Source organism: Scyliorhinus canicula, chromosome 7, assembly GCF_902713615.1.
Source record: "Scyliorhinus canicula chromosome 7, sScyCan1.1, whole genome shotgun sequence".
Classification (NCBI taxonomy): domain Eukaryota; kingdom Metazoa; phylum Chordata; class Chondrichthyes; order Carcharhiniformes; family Scyliorhinidae; genus Scyliorhinus; species Scyliorhinus canicula.
The window spans coordinates 55,956,082-55,977,647 of NC_052152.1; the positions used below are offsets into that span (position 1 = coordinate 55,956,082).

The 21,566-nt window shown below is 41.7% G+C and overlaps 1 protein-coding gene across 1 annotated transcript in view; it reads right to left on the reverse strand.

Moving 5' to 3' along the window:
• Positions 1 to 1,161: 1,161 nt before the first annotated feature.
• The window catches only part of atg3 (autophagy related 3), a 52,049-nt gene continuing 31,644 nt past the window's right edge, over positions 1,162 to 21,566 (reverse strand). Inside the window, 11 exon segments of the mRNA XM_038802075.1 lie at positions 1,162 to 1,640; positions 5,479 to 5,547; positions 8,661 to 8,788; positions 9,023 to 9,175; positions 11,633 to 11,670; positions 14,843 to 14,909; positions 14,911 to 14,978; positions 15,982 to 16,024; positions 16,026 to 16,090; positions 16,358 to 16,387; positions 16,390 to 16,427. Of these exon segments, the coding sequence (XP_038658003.1) occupies positions 1,559 to 1,640; positions 5,479 to 5,547; positions 8,661 to 8,788; positions 9,023 to 9,175; positions 11,633 to 11,670; positions 14,843 to 14,909; positions 14,911 to 14,978; positions 15,982 to 16,024; positions 16,026 to 16,090; positions 16,358 to 16,387; positions 16,390 to 16,427 (781 nt within the window). The 3' untranslated portion in view covers positions 1,162 to 1,558.

A 21,566-nucleotide genomic window follows, 5' to 3' on the forward strand; every position in this document is an offset into this window, starting at 1 on the left:
GCTGTTTGCTGGCTAGACTGCCATCCTCAACCCAGAGGGTCAAGTTGCCCGATGCCTACTCCCCTTGCCTACCCTCAGCCCTGCATCGATAAATCTGCTGCTTGCACATTTTGTCGCAAAAGTAAAACACAGGATCTTCTGCCTTTGCCTCTCTACCTCTCCACCTAGCCACTCTCATTCCCTGTGTGTGCCTTAACATTCGGACCAGTCTGTTTCCCCCTTTAAGGGAATTCAATCAATCAGACTCTAATGCCTGAGCCCCCCCACCCCATTGCTCAGGGCCCTGGGTCTAGGCACAGTGTGTTTCACTGTAAATCCACCTCTGAAGAACGCTGTGAAATTGTATTGTTCAGAATTGCAGAAGGTACTGAACAATACTACATTTTTAATGGCAGTAAAAATTAAGGCATGTTGAGCAATTAATGTTTTGGTGGTGCAATATTGTCAAGCATTATTTTTTAAAAATAAATTTAGATTACCCAATTCACTTTTTCCAATTAAGGGGTAATATAGCGTGGCCAATCCACCTAGCTTGCACATCTTTGGGTTGTGGGGGTGAAACCCACGCAGACACGGGGAGAATGTGCAAACTCCACACAGTGACCCAGAGCCGGGATCGAACCTGGGACCTCGGCGCCATGAGGCAGCAGGGCTAACCCACTGTGCCACCGTGCTGCCCTTATTGTCAAGCATTATGATATATTGACAATCGATGGAACAATTTAATACTAAAATAGGATAGGCACAAGATCATAGTGGTAATGATAATAATAATCAATAATCTTTATTATTGTCACAAGTAGGCTACATTAACACTGCAATGAAGTTACTGTGAAAATCCCCTAGTCGCCGCACTCCGGCGCCTGTTGAGGTACACAGAGAGAATTCAGAAAGTCCAATTCACCTAATAAGTACGTCTTTCGGGACTTGTGGGAGGAAACCGAAGCACTCAGAGGAAACCCAGGCAGACATGGGGAGAATGTGAAGACTTCACACAGACAGTGACCCAAGCTGGGAATCGAACTCGGATCGCTGGCGCTGAGAAGCAACATGCTAACTACTGAGCTACCGTGCCACCCTTTGAAGAATAAAATTATAGTCCCTCCGGCCTGGAATGTGCTGCAATCCCATTTGAAAGAAAAACAGAACATTTTAAGAAAATCTTTGTCAGACTTTTTCATTTATTTGTTTACTGCAAATATAAATTGGTTTAATAGAAGTCAATACATCTTACTTTCAAAATGCAATGAAACATGAATAAGAGAGTATGCATTTACTTTAGTTGTTCACTCAAAAGTAGAACGGAGAGCACAAAATGAGGAATTCATGGAAAAAAACAAAAGAAAATAAAGTTTCACAATTGAATCCGCCTCTTCATTTGGATAAGCAGACAAGCTCCTGCCAATCTCATTACAGAAGTTCTGTAAATAGGAACTGAACCTGAACAAGCAATGGTCAGAATTATGTTGAGTGAATTATTAGCTACGGTTGAAACGCAGCAGCACGTTGTCAACCCAGAACATAGTCTGAGAATATTCTGATTGTGTAAACTTTGAAGTTACATGGTAAAGTGCCTTGTGTAATCATATTCAATTGTTGGAATGACTGCTTGAACAAATTTCAAAAAAATAAGAAGGTACCTGAAAAACCAATAGGTTAAGGAAACATCACTAAAAATCAGTGTAATAAACAATTGCACTGCCCTTTTGTTTTGATACAAATTAATACTTAACCATAACAAATCTAAAATACTCCTGTGCCCCAGAAGTCCTAATGGCTGAAGAGTTTAACATTAAGAAACACTATTATTCAATGTTCATTGTGGCTGCGTCAAACTATCTTATAGTTGGAAAAAATAGAAATGAGATTAAAAAGGGGAACCATGCATTGCCACATCGGTCTAAACATAATGAAAGAAAGATCTGATGTACATACTTGGTGACTACCCCATCTTTCTTTTGTGGCCTGGGAGAAAACACTTTGCAGAACGCATCACACTCATGACAGCACAGTTTGGGTACAGAGGATTGTGACGATCAATCCCAAACCCAGATGTGACTGAAACTAGCTTACATCCATTGGATACATTTCCCAGTCTCTTTATGCACGATTCTTGATTTCCAAAGCAAAGACCCGGCAAAGTATTTAATCAGACATGGCAAAGTTGAATTGAAAATAATTGAAAACTCGTTTTCAGAAGGATTTCTTCATGGTCTTATTGCCTTCCCAGCAGTATCAAATTGACTGAAGAAGTGTACTATATACAGCATTCAATTTTCAATTCTATTAATTTCAAAATAAAGTCAGATCAATCAAAGTATACTAAATTTAAGTGAGCTATTTGAAAAAGGTTCATGTGCCATGTGTGGTAATTATTTCTCTAGAAAATCAAATATGTACTGGCACATGTAAAAGAGTCGCAACACTCATACAGATGACACTTTTGATAACAGGGTATCTAACAAGTGTGAAACTAAGTGCTATATTTTTTTATTTAAAAAGTGACTGACTGAAGTCAAGCTATTGAGATATCTGCACATGTAGAATTTCTTCCATGGCCTAGAGTGTACATTCTCACCCTATACTAGCGCATCCCACTCACACAAGTCCAGAGAGCTTAAGCACAGGTTGGCAAATCCCAAATTTTAGGAAACCCAACCGAATGTCTGCTGGAGGTTAATCTGTTAAAATGATACAGCCTGGTAGTTTGGAACACTGCTATGCTTTCCATTGCAGGTCCAGCTAAAACTAACTGACCTATGAACACTTGTTTGCAGGGTTATCTCAAGCTAAGTGGGGAAAAAGTCCAGCTCCCAGTCAATGGTTTATCTACCAGGTTTCATTATTGAGCCAGACTGGCTGACCGACCATCATCAGTACCCTGGGGTTTTACAGATTTACCTGATTCTGATGATGGCTTACAGAATCTGCCAAAGATGGTTCATTTAGTTTTGAACTCCCATAGTCAGCTGTGCTACCTTGAATCCCAAACAGACTCTGCGCATCTCGCATTTTCCCCGTCTCATGCAGTACATTTATAGTTTGGTTATTAGATAACTGATAAAGGTGGATTTGAGCCTTTACTAGAAAATAATATAAGACCATAAGACATAGGAGCAAAATTAGGCCGTTCGGCCCATCGGGTCTGCTCTGCCATTCAATCATGGCTGATATGTTTCTCATCTCCACTCTCCCGATCAAGAACCTATCTATCTCTGCTTTAAAGACACTCGATGATTTGGCCTCCATAGCCTTCTGCGGCAATGAGTTCCACAGATTCACCACCCTCTGGCTGAAGAAATTCCTCGTCATCTCTGTTTTAAAGGATCGTCCCTTCTGTCTGCGGCTGTGCCCTTGGTTTCTAGTTTCTCCCACTAGTGGAAACGTCCTCTCCACATGCACTCTATCTAGGCTTCTCAGTATCCTGCAAGTTTCAATAAGATCCACCCCCCCCCCCCCCCCCCCCCCCAACTCCCCATCCTTCTAAACCCCATTGATTACAAACCCAAAATCCTCAACCGCTCCTCATATGACAAGTCCTTCATTCCAGGGATCATTCTTATGAACCTCCTCTGGACCCCCTCCGAGGCCAGCACATCCTTCCTTAGATATGGGACCCGAAACTGCTCACAATATTCAAAATCTGACCAGAGCCTTATACAGCCTCAACAGTACATCCTGCTCTTGTATCGAAAGAGAAAATGCTGGAAAATCTCAGCAGGTCTGGCAGCATCTGTAGGGAGAGAAAAGATCTAATGTTTGGAGTCCAGATGACCCTTTGTCAAAGCTTGTCAAATCCTGCTCTTGTATTCTAGCCCTCTCGACACGAATACTAATATTGCATTTCCATTCCTAACTGCCAACTGAACCTGCATGTTAACCTTAAGAGAATCTTGAACTAGGACTCCTAAGTCCCTTTTGCCTTCTGATTTCGTAAGTTTTTCCCCATTTAGAAAATAGTCTATGCCTCTATTCTTCCTACCAAAGTGTACAATCTCACACGTTTCTCCATTGTATTCCATCTGCCACTTATTTGCCCACTCTCCTAAGCCTGTCCAAGTCCTTCTGCAGCCTCTTTGCTTGCTCAACACAACCTGTCCCTCTACATGCATTTATATCTGCAAACTTAGCAACAATACCCTCAGTTCCTTCTTCCAGATCATTAATGTATATCGTGAATAGCTGTGGTCCCAACACTGATTCCTGCAGAACACCACTAGTCACTGGCTGCCATCCTGAAAAGGATCCCTTTATCCCCAATCTCTGCCTTATGCCAGTCAACCAATCTTCTATGCATGCCAGTACATTGTCACTAACACCATGACTAGTGATGTGCCTCAGGGGTCTGTGCTGGGACCACAACTTTTCACAATATACATTAATGATCTAGAAGGTACTGAAGGCACTGTTGCTAAGCCAGCTACCAACTACTAACACTTGACTCTCTCTAATCCTGAAAATTCAGAGGACACAGCATGATTGGAGGAAGAGGACAGTGTCCCCCCAAAAGATATAGCATCATTCAACCTCACACAAACAAAGATCAACTTAAGGGCAGCGTGCTGAAATTTCACAGAAGAGAAGTGGTCAGGAGCAAGAGCGAATTAATATCATCCAGAAAGCATGCCCCTGGAGAGCAACTTCATATCTCCTAGTCCTGCTGCAGAGGATGGAAATGAAGACCTTGACGATTCAGCCTATCAAAGAGGACAGTGCACTGGGCAATCTGACTGTGAGCTTCACCTATTGGCAGAGAGCATAGAGAAGTCCAACTCCAGATTGCGCGGAGTCTCGGCAACCAGACCATGTAGTCAACCATGGGTCAAGTAATCAGTCTATGACATACATGACTGCTGTTCATGTTATACATACAAACACATGAGGAGTAGACCATTTAACCCCTTGTGCCTGCTCTGCCATTTGAGATCATGGTTGATCTGATTCTAGCAGCAACTCTACTTTCTTAACCGCCCCATAACCCTTGTCAATCAAAAATCTATCTAACTCAGTCTTAAAAATATTCAATGACCAAGACTCCACAGTGGAACAAGATGCCAACAAAGGGAATTTAGAAGCGAGGTCATAATACTCTCTGCTAAGGTTACTTCCCTTTAGTAAATTATAAATAATCAGTTGAGCTGCTGCTGTGGGATCACGCTCTAGTATTCATTGTGTTTCAGATGATTTCTGACTGGCTAAGATTATCCCATAATCCCTTGGCCAACCCTTTCTACAGATGCACTGAAACATTAAGGTGAGCTACAGTGGACTAGGAGACAACGTCACCAAGACTGAGATCAGTTGTTTCATAGTTCTTTTTTCAAGGGTAAATGGAGATGATGCTGGTGAGGAAAGCAATGGTTAGAAATTGTGTTAAAGATACTAGATAAATGTATTTTTTTTAACCAATAAATGAGAAACCTATGAAAATCTAAGCTTTTATTAACATTTTGGGTGTTTGTTAACCTCCAAGGATACATATGTACACCGAGTTCACCTCCACCTTCTGCAACTGTTTCAATAATTTTTTTCATCACCTCCGCATGTCTGTAACACAAGAAGTTAGATACTTTTAAACTACTGTTTACAAATACAAAAAGAGCACTGACAGAGGAGAGCAAATACAAGTGATCTCAGGAATGATCAAGTTACATTATTGCTTTGTCATTTAAACAGGACAAAAAAAATGGAGACTTAAGACTCAGGATGCGGACAAGAACGAGCACATTTCTGTTCATGCGTATATTAATGATTTGGATACAAGCCTAGAGGGCTGTCAAAATTTGCAGACAATACCCAAAATCAATGAGCGGTGCAGTTAATTCTTCTGAATGCTGCAAGAGATATTGATATGGTGGTGAATGAGCGAAATATGGATGTCACTACAAATAATTGTGAGGTGATCCTTTTTATAAAAAAAAACAGTAATTCTACCCTGAATTGGACGTATATTCGGTGCTGAGGAAGAGGAGAGGCATTTAGGGAACAGGTCCGCAGGATCTTAAATGGTAGCACCTCAGGTTAATAAGGCTGTGAAAAAGCTAATGGATGTATAGATATATCACAAGATAACATTTTTAAAGCCATGTGGTAAAGAGCTAATGGGAGGCTGTCTCCCCCTGGTTGGGAAATCTACAACATACTCAGGGTCTGTGAAACAAGTGCAATGATTAGCAGTGTGTTGGCAAGGCTGTGGAGTGACACTTTATTGCAATGTCTGCCTATCGCTTCCATGGCGCCTCGTCACTTTCACCCATCATATGCAAAGCAAGTGACAAGATTACAACATTTAGCGAGATTTGGAAAACTAGATAGAGAAATGGAGTTTCAGGTATGTTTCCACAACTGTCTGGGTTTCTGAATGCAAACACAATGATAGTTACTGCATGAAAAGGACCCGTTGCTCATTCTCAAAAAATTGGCAGTATTTATTTTGACATGTAAACAGATAAGCACAACTGCGTTTGTGATCTATTTACAACATTTGCTCAACGTCTTTGTCATCTGCATGGAAAATCAGAAGTTGAACTGCCCCAAGAGTGCTTGCTGTGAATAAAGTTGTGAGAATAAACACTGCCCAGTTCTGGCTATCTGCTGCTGCCGAGTACCCAGAATTGGCGAAGAAGCAATAAATGTGCTATCTTTCCAAATAACATTCATTTGTGAAATACCATTTTGTGCTGTGACAACATGAAGACAAAGTACAGGTCCCACCTGTACGTGGAGAATGATATACAAGTGTCATTGTGATACATCACACTAATAAGGCCTCAGTTACAACAAAGTGTGCAGTATAGGGCTCCATAAAATAACAAGTCAGCTGAGAGCCCAGAGAGTGTGTAACAGAGATCACAGTCTGCTGAGAGATTACAAATAAGGCAGGTAGACTGATACAAAGTGGTTTTAATTGTTAGAATGCTGATAAAGGAGTAATATGACAGCAATGTTTAAAATCATTAAAGGATCAGGAGCACAGGTAGAAATAGATTGTTCTCAGTATCTAGGCTGAGGAGCCATAGAAAAATATTAAAAACAAAAGACAGAATAAAGGCCAGAAATAAAAGTAATCCAATCATCATTGGTCATACGTCAAATGGCGTGCCAGTGATCACATATTTCTTACAAAATGCACTGCTATTTACTGACAATTACGTCCAGTCATTTATGAACTAAAGATGAGGAACTAGTTGTAATCTGCACAAATAGACAGAATGTTGTGCAATCAGCAGAGGATCAGTTGAACTAGAATGACAGTGAGAAAGATACATAATGACATTGCACAGCCTACAGTTTGGAAGTGGCATATTCTTACACAAAAAGTTATGGGCCATAACTTCTTCGGAATCAGCGCCGGGGTGCCACTTCATACCCACTTACCTACGCTAAGTTTCTTCAGTGCCTGTCTTGCCCGACTTTCCTGACTCATACCGAACAAGATTCAGGTTGCGCAGCTGGTTCCCAGTGTCGAATCCAAAGGAAACGGAGTAATGGGGAACATGGGAGGCGTGGGAGAAGGCCAGGGGAAAGGGTAGGAGTGCGGAGCGAATCCCGTGCGAGGATCAATCTGGATATTTAAAATCGCTAATTATAAATTGGTTAGAAGTGATTTTACTTTTTCTAACTCTTTCCAGAGTAATTATTAGCCTAATACTGGCACAACCATCTGAAGTTAGTGATTTGTCACTTGGTTGGATAGTTCTCATTGCAGCGCAATTGTCCAGGAAAGTTAGCACTTCTGGACAATTGCCACGCAAACCCTTACCTGGGAACCTCAGAAGAATTCCCCATTGCATCTTTGTGGTACTCCTAAAAGGTGATGCTGAGGAGCCAGGAGATTACGGGCTTATTGATAAGGGAATAGTGTAGATGGGCTTTAGAGGGGTTTCACAGGTCGGCGCAACATTGAGGGCCGAAGGGCCTGTACTGCGCTGTAATGTTCTATATTCTATATTCTTTAGATTTTCCAGAAATGGATAGAAGGGTTTCTTAGTCACTGATGTACCGCAGTGAGAACCTGGAACGACAGACAGTTTTTCCTGGCGTTCCTGCTCCTTAATAAATCAGCATTACAGCTTCACTCTTAGGAAGAACGGAGTCAAGTAATTAGACTTCCCTATGGAGAGGAGTGGCAGGAGAGTGCATCTCCACCCGAGGTGGAACACCTTTCATGTTGGTTTATAATCAACAGAGCGACAACTGACTGCACCTGAGCCTCAAAGTGCAAATGATGCATAGTCAGGACAATCCACAGATGTAAGCAATTCCATAGAGATATTTTATTTTAGATCTGGCTACATTCATAACTAACATTTTTTCATTGAATTCATCAAAAAGATGTTGAGTACTATTAATATCAAAAAACATAGACTCAACGTTACCCTTGTTTCATTTTAAGGGCAGTATGTGTTTACTTATCAATTGCATGCCAGATGCTTGATAAATGAATATTTAAATTTCTACTGCTACACTGAAATTTAGAAATCTCCCTTCGTTCCAATATGAATTATCAATAATTCAGGTTAAATATATTATTGAAAATCAGATGTTTTATAAGTTACCAGGGAGCTTTGTTTTGTTCATTTGAATGAACATTTATAAATCATTAATTCCCAAATTAGAGGTTAGGCTACTGAAAATTAATTAATTAAATAAATAAATACCTGCATGGATGAACAGAACACATTGAAGGTGGAGGCAAGTGAGGGTGATTTTCAATTGTCACTGTTTTCTTGACATGGTCCTGGCTAATGTCTTCATACATCTCTTCAACAGTCAGTGGCTGTCGTTGCTGAAGACGACAAATAAAAAAATGACTATACCCAAGGTTTAATATAGTTTTATGCACATCGATCTTCATGTAAAGAAAATTTGCACCACATTAAAAGAATATAATTTGGCTTATTCCACACATCATACTCTTATAATATAATCAATAATATTCATGGAAATAAAATCCAGAAAAAGGTTTGTGAAATACTGTGCTTTTTACATAACAATGCTTGGAAAAGAATGATTTATTTACCTCATCGTAACCAAACAACCAAAGTCTCGGTGTCTGATAATACTTGTCGTAAGTAATGTATAGATCATAGGTTCTCGTCTGAAGAATCCCATCTTCTCCAGCAGCATCTGCTTTGGGCTTGTTTGCTTCGATCTTACTGGTATCCAGGGTTGCCTAGTGCAAAACATAATGTAAAAAATGTCTGGTTTCAGTTATAGCCTACTCAAATCCAAATTGTATCACTTTTATGATTGCATTTAAATAAAATCTTCCTTTCTCCCTCCGTTTGAATTATATTATTTTAACCTGTAGAGCCATGTGCCTCACGGTAGCATGGTGGTTAGCATCAATGCTTCACAGCTCCAGGGTCCCAGGTTCGATTCTCGGCTGGGTCACTATCTGTGTGGAGTCTGCACGTCCTCCCCGTGTGTGTGTGGGTTTCCTCCGGGTGCTCCGGTTTCCTCTCACAGTCCAAAGATGTGCGGGTTAGGTGGATTGGCCATGATAAATTGCCCGTAGTGTAAGGTTAATGGGGGGATTGTTGGGTTATGGGTATACAGGTTACGTGGGTTTAAGTAGGGTGATCATTGTTCGGCACAACATCAAGGGCCGAAGGGCCTGTTCTGTGCTGTACTGTTCTATGTGCCAGTCCCTAGAGGGGAAAGCAAGGATAAGCTAGGTGTATCTGTACTTTGACTTTCTTTATCTAAGAGGAAAAAATCTTGAATCCCAGAAGGTCCTGCCTGAGAATCATGCAGACCAGAGGTATCGGTTTTGTGTTAATCAGGTGGTTATTTATCAGCCTTTTGTTACCTGATCCTGCTTGTTTATTTCTGGATTCAGGTTTATTTACAAAGTGTGGGCAACTTTCGGACTTCCAATCGTCCAGTATTGGAAACTGGCTTAGGTAACTCTTAAGGGAATTATTTGCAAGGATTAAACTATGCAGTCTTTAAAGATCTCTGATACATGCCACTTAAACATTTGCATATAGGGATAAAGGTATTCAGAATTTCAGAATTGTAACAGCGCAGGTGACCATTCAGCCCATTGTGTCTACACCAGTTCTCCAAATGAGTAATTCACCTAGTGCTCTTCTGTTGCCTTCTCCCTGTAACACTGCACACGGTTCCTTTTCAAATAACAGTACTTTTGAATGTCTCAACTGAAGGTGCCTCCATCACACTTTCTGGCAGTGCAATTTCACACCCTGACCACCTGTTGAGTGAAAAGTTTCTCTTATTGCTTTTGCTTCTTTTGTCAATTACTTTAAATCTGTGGCCTCATTGTCAATTCTGTCATCAGTGGAAACAGGTTCTTCCTAACAATTCTGTTCAGACTCTTAATTGTGAATAACTCTATCAGCTTTCTCAGCCTCTCCAAGGAAAATAATCCTAACTTCTCCAATTTATCTTCAAAATTTAAGTTCCTCATCCTTCGAACAATTCTCTTAAATCTTTTCTGCAGTCTATCCAATGCCTTCACATCCTTCCGAAAGCGTGGCACCCAGAACTGTTCGCAATACTCCAACTGAGGCAGAACCTGTGTTTTATACCAGTTCAACAAAGCCTCTTTGTTTTTATAATCTATGCCCCTATTAATAAAGCCTATGATACAATAGGCTTTACTAACCACCGTCCTGCCAGCTTGAATGATTTATGCATATATACACACAGTCCCTTTGCTCCTGTACCCGCTTTAGAATTGTACCTTTTATTTCATACTGTCTAGTCATGTTCTTCCTACCAAAATTAATCACCTCATATTTCTTTGCATGAACGTCATCGGCAATCTGTCTGCCCATTCGACCAACTTGTCAATTCCCTTTCAATGGTCTACACTAACCTCCTCACAGATTAGAATGCTTCCAAGTTTTGTATCGTCTGCAAATTTTGAAGCTGAGCCCTGTACACCAAAGTCTGGTTCATTAACGTACAATCTGGAAGAGCAAAGGACCCACACTGACCCCGGGGAACTCCACTACAAAACGTTTCTCCAGCCTGAAAGATATTCATTAATCACTACTCTCTGTTTCCTGTCACTCAGCCATATCTATGTTGCTACTGTCCCTTTTATTCCATGAGCTATAACTGTGCTCACAAGTCGGTTATGTGACACTGTATCTTTTGGAAATCCATGTGCACATCAACAGCATTATCCTCATTAACTCTCTCTGCTACCTCTTCAAAAATACTTCAGTTAGTTAAACATGATTTTCCCTTAAGAAATCTATGCAGGCTTTCCTTAATTAAACTGTATTTGTCCATGTGATTTTTTTTTGCAGAGATGTCATTCTCTGGACTAGGTTACCAGCTTGTGTTGCGAATGTGATTTGCAGAAGTGCTTCTGGAGAAACTCCCATAAGTGGAAGACATCTCGAGTTACGGGAAGTGGGTGTGTAAACTGGAACTGGTGATTTCAATCACCATAGCCTCTTGCCTTGGAGGGTCAGAGAGAAACTTCCCAGCTTCTTCCTGAATCAGCCTAATATTTTTCATCTGCCAGTGTGTCACTTTACCAATGATGCTTCATGACAAGCTAAGTTTATTACTATATTTTAACTTGGGTGATGAGAGAGTAGTTAAAACATACACATGTTTTACTCTAATATTGTAGCATTTTGTAACTTACATCATCTGCATCTTCTAACAAGCCACTCTCTTCATAGGCTGCGAAAAAGGAAACATTTATCATGATGTTGGAACAAGAACACAAACTATATAATCAGGGGCTGGTTTAGCACAGTGGGCTAAATAGCTGACTTGTAATGCAGAGCAATGCCAGCAGCGCGGGTTCAATTCCCCGTACTGGCCTCCCTGAACAGGCGGCGGAGCGTGGCGACTAGGGACTTCATTGAAGCCTACTTGTGACTATAAGCGATTATTATCAATCTGACAATATAATCATATGAACAGATTACCAGATTATCTATACATGTGTAGTAGCACAGATCACTGAACAGAATGCTTTATTTTATCTTCACCTATCTGAATGCAATTCAGTCAAAGTTGGGGCAACCAGTAGCCAAAACTAAAATAGCAACGCGCGGACCACAGATAGAACACAGCAGTTCAATGATAAGTACTATTGCTACTATACACAGATAACAGCAATATTTAGAATGAAATTGGCTTATTGTGGATACCATTGAGATCATTCGTTTTTTTTTTGTTTACATCAGTTCACCATTCTGACTTTAACTTCCAGTTCGATCGAACCTTTAACATTATAAAAATGTCCCAGGGTGCTTCAGAGGAGTGTAATCGGACCAAGCCAAACAAGGATTCATTAAGACAAATGACCAAACCTTTGGCCAAAGAGAAAGGCTTTAAGCAGTATCTTAAAGGTGAAGAGCAAGAGGGAGAGAATCAAAACCTATTAAAATATTAATCTTGTTTGACATCCCAGCTGTAGCTGTCAGAATATCAGCTCATGTTCACCAATAGCTGTTAAGTGTTAGATGGAGCAGAAAATTACAAAAGAGACTGATAGATTAAGTGGACAAAAGCGTGCAGATGAATTTCGACAGGGATAACTATGAGCTTATCCATTTGGACCCCCAAAAATAATCTGAACATTATTAAAATGTGAAAAACTAGTAACACTGGAGGACCAAAGAAATGTAGAAAGATCACCAAAGTGTAAACAGTACAGAAAATAAATCAGAAAGACTAATGGAATGTCAACCTTTATAGCTGTGAGGCTAGAATATAAAAGGTCAGGAAGTTTTGGTGTGGTCATACAAAGTTGGATCATATCTGAAATACTATGCACAGTTCTGGGCATCTAACCACAGGAAGTATGTACAGGCCTTGGATGGAGTGCAGATTCAGCAGAAAGTTAGCAAGGCTCTAAGGGTTAGATTATGAAGAGAGGTTACATAAACTAAGTTTAGTATTCCCTGAAATAGTCGGTTAAGAACTGATTTGATTGAAAGTTTTAGGATCGTGAAAGGAATTTATACTTTTAACAGAGGGAAACATTTTCCACTGGACAAAATCTAGGACAAAGGGCCATAACCTTAAAATCAGTTAAAATCATAACCAAAAAAGCAGGCAGAAAATACTTTGCCATACAAAAGGTGGTAGGAGTGTAGAACTTGTTAAGAAAACAAAGATATTTTTAAGGGATTTATATTAGTATTGGTAAACATTAGTTTTAAATGGGTTTAATTTAATGGTTTATGTGCCTGGGAAGGGTAATAACCTAGATTCATGCTGGGCAAAGGTGTTTTGTGGGGGTTGGTTAAGTTCTGACTATTGTGCTTAGAGAGGGCTATAGTGTGAAGAATGAATAAACCAACAGTGGTAGCTTGAAAGGTAGCAAAGCTTTTAAGCTTAGTTAATTTGTTTGCAGTTGGAGATAGGTAGTGAGAGGAAGATAGCTCTCACAGCTCTACTAAGTCAGTCGGTTTGAGAAGGCTAAAGAGGGAACATTATCTCACTACGAGAAGGAAAAGCCACACGATGGAGTAATGGTAGGGAAACAGATACCGGAAATCTAAAGTCCAGCTTTGTTAAGAAAAATAGAGAAATGTCCAAGAATTCTGGAGTTTAAGTGAACAGAGACCAAGGTATTGTTCAGAACAATTCAAGGAGACCCGAGGGAAGAGTAAACAAAATGTTTGGAGTTAAAGAGACAATTGCAGTAGCCAGATTTAAAGTGTGACAACAGCCTTCAAAAGGTAAATCACACGTTGGATGCCGTTTTTAATACAGTTGGAGAATCAAGAGTTAAAGCGCTTGTGAGCAGTTAGCACATCAGCCAAGACAAAGAAATCCTAAAGGGGTTCCTGTGAAATCCTGGACTGGATTCACTGTTGAAAATGGAGCTGAACCTTTGTTTAAAAGTGTCATTCTGAAAACTGGTCTCGATTTTGGAATACACACCCTCTACGGGAAAGCATACTTGAGAGAAATCTTAAAATGTGCTTTTTGGAGTGGTGTTTGGAAACTCTCACGTGGCAATCATCTTGGGGGGGGGGGATACTGAGGAGACATCCACATACACCTGGGCTTCAGAGTGGAGAGTGCACTTGCCCACAGTGATCTTGTGTGCTTAAAAGGGACCTTAACCATTCTGTGTTGTGTTACAATGAGACCATTGTAGCTTAAGATGTACTTTGTAATCTACGATAGTCTTTAAATCTGTGTGTATTTTTAAGATAAGAGGCCACAGAAATAGGCTCTTTAGCACAACGAGTTCATGCTGATGTTTTTTTTAATAAATTTAGATTACCCAATTATTTTTTCCAATTAAGGGGCAATTTAGCGTGGCCAATCCACCTACTCTGCACATTTTTGGGTGTGGGGGTGAAACCCACACAGACACGGGGAGAATATGCAAACTCCACACAGACAGTGACCCAGAGCCGGGGATCGAACCTGGGACCTCAGCGCCGTGAGGCGTTGTGCTAACCACTAGGGCCACCGTGCTGCCTGTTCATGCTGATGTTTAAACTCCACTCAAGCTTCCTCCATTCTTCTCAGCTAAATCTATCACAACCATTTATTCCATTCCCTCTCATGTGCTCATCTATTTCCCCTTTAATGCGTCTATATATTATGCTTCAACCACTACCTATGGCAGTATGTTCCATGGGTAGTGAGTCAAGAATACGGGGTCACAGACTCAGAATTGGGACTGAAATGAAGACAAATTCCTTCATTTAAAGGATTGTGAATCTTTGGACCTCTCTACCCAGAGAGCCATGGATGCTCAGATAGATGGGCACATTCAGAGCTTGACATATTGATACTAAGGAAACCAAGAGTCAAGGAACCCTGAAAGAATAGAGCATTCCAAACAGACTGTTACCCAAGCATGCATTTGTGCTCTCACCTTCCATATCAGCTGCTTCTCCTTCATCATCGTCTTCCTCATTATCATTCATACATGCTGTGGGCTGCCTATACATTTTGCGTTGTCTTTGCTTTCTAAGTAATCTCTGTAACAGATTCTGTCAATCCAGCCACACCTGCCAATGAGAGGAAACGTCAATATTGAAACTGATGGTGCCCTGTCAGGCAAGGTTTGCAATTCATGTGAGCAAAACAATCCTTGAACATTCAACAGATAACTGCACATTAGGCAGGCTTATATATTAAAAAAGGACAGCCAATTGCAATTACAGTGATCTCATCTGGGTTTCAGAAATCAGGTTATGATGCCATTTGATTTTTTCAGTTCGATCTCCTAATTATCCTTACTCAGCCATTTTAGTACTTCACTATTCATCTTAAAGCACAGCAAATCCTCATACTCAAGCTAATCAATTGAAATCCTGGTATAATTTGCAGTACTGTAAATATTAGCAGCAATGGAAACCCAAATACATGAGAAAATAAAGGTACAAATATCTTTATATCTAAGGCATATTATAGTTCACAGTTGAAATGCAAGGAAAGACAGTGACTATAAGTAATTCCTCAAAAAGCTGCAGCTTATCAAACCTTTAGAATTTTATAGCTAATTTTTGGCTAAATCAAGTATAGAATCCCTACAGCGCAGAAGGAGGCCATTTAGCCCATTGAGTCTGCAACCAAACCTCCAAAAGAGCACACTACATCGGCCCACTCCCCACCCTATGCCCATAACCCACCTAATCTGCACATCTTGGACACTAAGGGGAAATTTGGCATGGCCAATCCATCTAACCTGCAGTCTTTGGACTGTGGGAGGAAAGCCATGCAGTCACAAGGAGAAAGTGCAAACTTCAAACATATAGTTACCCAAGGCCGGAATCAAACCCGGGTCCTGCACTGTGAGACAGCAGTGCTAACCACAGTATAACATTTTGCACAATTTTCATTACTTTATAAATAAATATGCCCAGCAAAAAAAACAAGACTAAATTTACTTTGGTTGACGCTAGTCTATAGTTTAGCATTTAAAACCGTTTATGTTCTTGACATTTTAAAAACTGGACAATTAACATGTTCAATACATAAACCATCTCTTTTCATCTACTATCATGATACCTGAATTGTGATAAGTATCCACCCATCCACCATCACCGTCATCCCTCTTCAATGACTGCTTCAAATTCATCAGAGTACTCCATCTGTTTGCAACGCTTATAGCAAGGAACTATATTGGGGGGAGGGGGGAGGAGGAGAGGAGAAAGACTCTTGGTGAAACAGTATACAAAACAGCATTATTAGCTCACTCTACTTCTTAAAACTTAGCAAAATTATCACTTTCATTAAATAAGTAGGGCAGGAATAAAGGAAAAGCGATAGAATATCTGATCGGTGAACGCTGTGAACAGTGAAACAATCTGACTCTGAGCATTATTTTAAATAGCAAGGAGACATCAGGTCATAAAGTATTGATTCAGAATGAATAAGCTCGTACCATTTCTCGTCACCAGAAATTGCTTTCCTTAGGTAAGTATGGTTTGACTTTGACATCCTCCCCTGTACCCCTGAAGCAACAATAGCATAGATTACAATCAATTCATTATGAATTAATTATTTTTACCATCTTACATTTACCAATTAAAATACCAGTTTGCATTAGCATGCCTTAAGGCCTTATTATTTTGAAAATTCTAACTATAATTTTCCTGCTCTACTTCAAACAAAATGGCTTTCTGGTTGGTAGAAACGGGGCCCAGAGAATCAAGGTTGGGCTTGGTCCGGCCCTCAAAGTACTTGAGTGTAGCTGGTGGCCTCATTGTTGATTACCTGAACAAAATAAATTGCAGAGGTAAACCTGGGCTCGCTGTTGCAACTCCAGTAATACGTAATCGCCAATTCCCTCGATGCACACACCAGATGTTTTTAAATCAAGGAACCTCCCCATCCTAAATATTCCGGCAGGATAAAGAGACACCTAATGCTCCATCGTAACTTAGATAAGATGGTGGTTTAATGGATTTTTGAGCCAAAGATTTAGCAATCCTCAGAGTATAGCAATTTACCCTAAACAATGGCTCAGTGGGAGTTGGGAGGCATTCTGACAAATAGGGAGGCAGAGGAACCTTTGGATAGTTTCCTCTAAGAGTGTAGGCCACCACTTCAAAGAACAGCTCACGTGCAGGAAAGGGAGAGTGCTACTTGGCAGACTAAGGGAAGTCAAGAGGAGATAGATAAAGAGATCCTGCAGACATTGGTCCTGTCCAACACATTCAATGTATTTGCTACCTGTGAGGACAAGGATGTAGGTTGTTGGATGGACAGCCGGAATACTAACACGGAATTATGGAGTTGGAGGCAGGTCCAAATTTGGAGGTGGAGCGGGCACACAGATATATAGGAGATATAGTGCTCTCGACCTGGTGGAAAAATAAGGCAAGCAAGGTCTTGAAGCAAGAGGAAAGGAACTTGGAAAGGGAGGGTGACCAATGACACCGGGGAGGAAAGGAGGAGACCCCACTCATTTAATCTGACTATGTCGGTTTGCAGACTCTCTGACCGGAATCTGGCCGTTCCAGTCTCGCTGATAGCAACCCACTCTCCCATGGAGGAGCAAAATGCAACTAACAAGAAATAGCGGAGGACCAATGGGCAGGCTGCCTCTGTGAAACACGCCGCGTGGGAGGGAGGAAAATCCTGCCCTACGTTTTTCCCGCAGTTTACCAATTGCACCTACATTTGTATCAGTAGCTCGTGATACATGCCAATTGGTCCCTTGATCCATTACTATTAATGTAAATTGTACATAGACAACAAATGACAGGCTGACAAAAGAGAATACAAAAGGTAGGAAAGAATCAAAAAAACATCTGGAAGGCAAAGAAAAACTACAAAATTAAAACTAACAAGAATATGAAAGGTAATATTCTATAATCACAAACAAAAAATCAGGACAGGGGGTAGAACCAGTAAGGGATACACATGATAAAATTCACAGGGAACCACAGCAAAATGGCAGCAATACTAAATAAGTGCCTTGCCAGGAAGGCTAACTTGGGACAGTTGACATTAAAATAAATTTTGAAAGATAGATATTTAAATATAAAGTGGGAGTGGAGTCGCAGGACGATAATTGATAAACAAGTCAAACTTAGGGAGGGTAAAAGCCCTGGTGCAGAGGGCTTGCATTTATAAAACTGAAAACAAGTGAGGAAAGGGAGCAGAGGTTCTAGCAGGTGTGGGTACATGCACAAACATTCATTACAAAGGGATAAAGGGAATAGTATCTGAGGATTGGTGGACAGCTCCTGTGATTTTTTAAAAAGGAAATAGAAACAAGTCCTGGAACAACAGACTAATTCACTTAAGTCAGCGGTGGGAAGGGCAGCACGGTGGCAGCACAGATGCGTCATGGCGCCGAGGTCCCAGGTTCGATCCGGGCTGTGGGTCACTGTCCGTGTGGAGTTTGCACATATCCCAGTGTTTGCATGGGTTTCACCCCCAAAGATGTGCAAGGTAGGTGGATTGGCGATACCAATTGCTCCTTAATTGGAAAAAATTAACTGGACACCTTAAATTTAAAAAAAGTCAGTGGTAGGAAAGGCGATGGAATCTTTACATAAAGATGTAATAGAAAAACATCTAGGCCAGGATTTTGCACCAGCAAACTCCTGCGAGAGTAAAAAAACTAGAGTCTTGCAGGCAGGATGTGCGATTGCCCGTTCCCCCCCCCCCCCCCATTGAAGTAACGAGGTTCCCACCTCAGTTAAATAGATTACATATTACTATGGGCCTTCCCCGGATTTTCATTCCCCCACATTGCGATCATGTGAGCAAGGTTTTCAAAACGGGAACCACACGAAGGTAACCTGCTGGAGGTGTACAGCTAAGTACAGTCCCCAGGGGGAAATCACACATACCCTAGCAATGTCCCCCAGCGAGCAGGGGGGTCCCTATGAGGAGATCCATGGGTTGCGCCCTTTGTTCGTTGCTCCTTTTGTTCGTGGGGGTTCCCAGTGGAGTGGGAGAGGGGTGGCATAGTTTGTCCGTGTGCCTGTGGGCTCTCCATGTGCACAGGGGGTGGTTCCTCTTTTTTTTAACCCGAGATCGGTGCCCCCTTCGACTTTTTCTGGATCTGTCCTGCCAGCATGGGCCATGATTCCACATTTATTTTCTTCCAAGTGCTGCACCAAATGTCATGAAAAGGAGGTTGCGCAGCGCGTTCAACTGCATGCCACTTTTTCTCGCTTGAGCCAGTATACTTAGAAGAAAGGAAAATTTCGCCTCTAGAAACCGAAAATATCATTTACAAGAGTAGTCAATGTGGTTTCCAAAACGGAAGGTGATGCTTGACCAATTTTATTGAGTACTTTAAAGAAGTAATAGGAAGATTAGATAAGGATCATGGCAATGATATAATTGGATTTTCAAAGGGCCAATAAGATACCACAGCGAAGATTCATGACGGAGGTCAGAACATGTGCAAGCAGGGAACAAGTGGCAGAATGAGTAGCTAGCTGGTTACAAAGCAAAAAACAGAAGAGCATGAGTTAAAGTCTGTCAAAAGGTGGATAATGTGCTCCACAAGAATCAGAACTTGGACCACTGTTGTTCGCATTACAGAAATAATTTGGATTCAAGAATTGGAGTACAATTTCAAAATCTGCAGCATCATTAAATTGGGAATTGTAGTTCATACAGAGGAAGACTCACCCAAATACAGGAAAATCATTAACTTGTAGAATGACATGCAGTTGAAAAAATTATTTTGGGATAGATAAGTGTGAGGAGGTGAATCATGGTGTAAGGAGAGCACATATCCGTTGGCAAAATAGTGTCTAAATTAGATAGAGAAACAGAGATCTGGGGTAGAGATGCCACACTCATTACAAGCAGTGAAATATGGTAATAAAGCTATATGTAAAAAAGCAAACCTATGTTAAACTTGTAGAGAATCATAGTTAGACCATACTTAGCGTACTGAAAATAGTCCTGCTCTTCATATTATAAAATAAGATGACTTCCGGTGTGGACCATGGAGTAAGTGGTCACACACAAGGCAGCTCCTCCCACGGTTACAGAAAAGAGCTCTTTTTAATCAATACGGGTGGAATTTTGATGAAAAGATGTTGGTGAATGTTGGAGAGTACTTTCCCCCAGGAATGGTATGTCTCTTGGTTACCAGACCCGGCAGAAACAGTGAGGGATTTGCCTGGCGCTGCAGTAAGACAAAAGCCTCAAGCATGCAGGCGGGGGAAGGGCAAGCTCAAAGACTTCAAACTGACTTGATGGCCTTTATTAAAGCTGAATTCCAGCAGCAGAGGAACAACTGCAAAAAGATTTCGCAAAGGCCATTGAAGAAGTGGTGACGAGACTTCCGGTGGCGGCCATGGAGGAGTAGGTCACGCATTCGGCAGCTCCCACCTGGAACGGACTCTCGGACCTTTATTCTCGGACTTGTTTGGGGCAGATTGGTGAAGCAAACACGGCAAAAGGATTCCCTCTCTGTTGTATGGATATCTAGACCAGGAGTGGCCGGGTGAAGCGCTCAAGTCCCAACAGACAGAAGCGTGCGGAGCGGGCACCGAGGCACGGCATGGCGGCCAGTATAGACCAGGGTTTATGGGCGCAGTGGTCACAGGGGTTCCTTAGGGTCTGCTTTGCTGATCTTAAAAAGGACATGCTGGCCCCGATGAAGGCATCAATAGACCAAATGATCACAATTCAGGTGACACAAGGGAAAGCGATTAAGAAAGATGGAGAAAAGCTATCCGACCATGAGGATGAGTGGTCGTATTGGCCCTCAAGGTGGAGGATGACTGCCACAAGAAGTGGCAGGAGGACCTGGAAAACAGGTCCAGGAGACAGAACTTGAGAATTTTGGGCCTTCCCAAAGGTGTGGAGAGGTCAGATGCAGGAGCATTTGTGTCCAAGATGCTGGAGACGCTGATAGGGACGGGGGTATGTCCTCGACCCCTGGAGCTGGACGAGGCGCAGAGAGCCCTCGCAAGGAAGCCCAAGGCGAATGAACCACCGAGGGCCATGGTGGTGAGATTTCATCGCTTCTCGGACAAGGAACTTGTCTTGTGTGGGCAAATAAAGAACGGAGCAGCAGGTGGGAGAACTGCGTGATACGCATGTACCAGGACCTGGGTGCGGAGCTGGCCAAGAGGCGTGCTGGATTCAACTGGGTGAAGGCGACCCTCTTCAGCAAGAGGGTGAAATTTGGGATGCTACACCCAGTGAGGCTATGGGTCACGTACAAGGAACGGCATCACTATTTTGAGACGCCGGACGAGGCGTTGTCATTCGTCAAACAAGAAAAGCTGGACTCGAATTAAAGGACAGCTAAGCTTTGGTGGAATGCGGCGGTGGGGCTGGGTAACACGGTACCGTTTCTAATGTAAGCTTGTATACAATGTTGGGAGATTGTAAGGGCTGTGGTGGTGGCTGGAGGGTGCAGTGTTTCTGGAAAAGTTGAGATACGGAGGGGGGGCCCTGTACTTAGTGCGATCTTTCGGGACGTTGGAGCCTTGGTTCAACAAGTGTCTCCTCACGGGGCAATGTTAGTGTCTTCTGTTTATTTTTCGTTTCGTATTACTATTTACTCACTGGGGCTGGAAAGGTACTTTAATTGGTTTATTCATGTGGGGAGAGGGGTCCGGACAATGAGGCGACAGTCTGATCGGCACCAGGGGCGGGAGCTG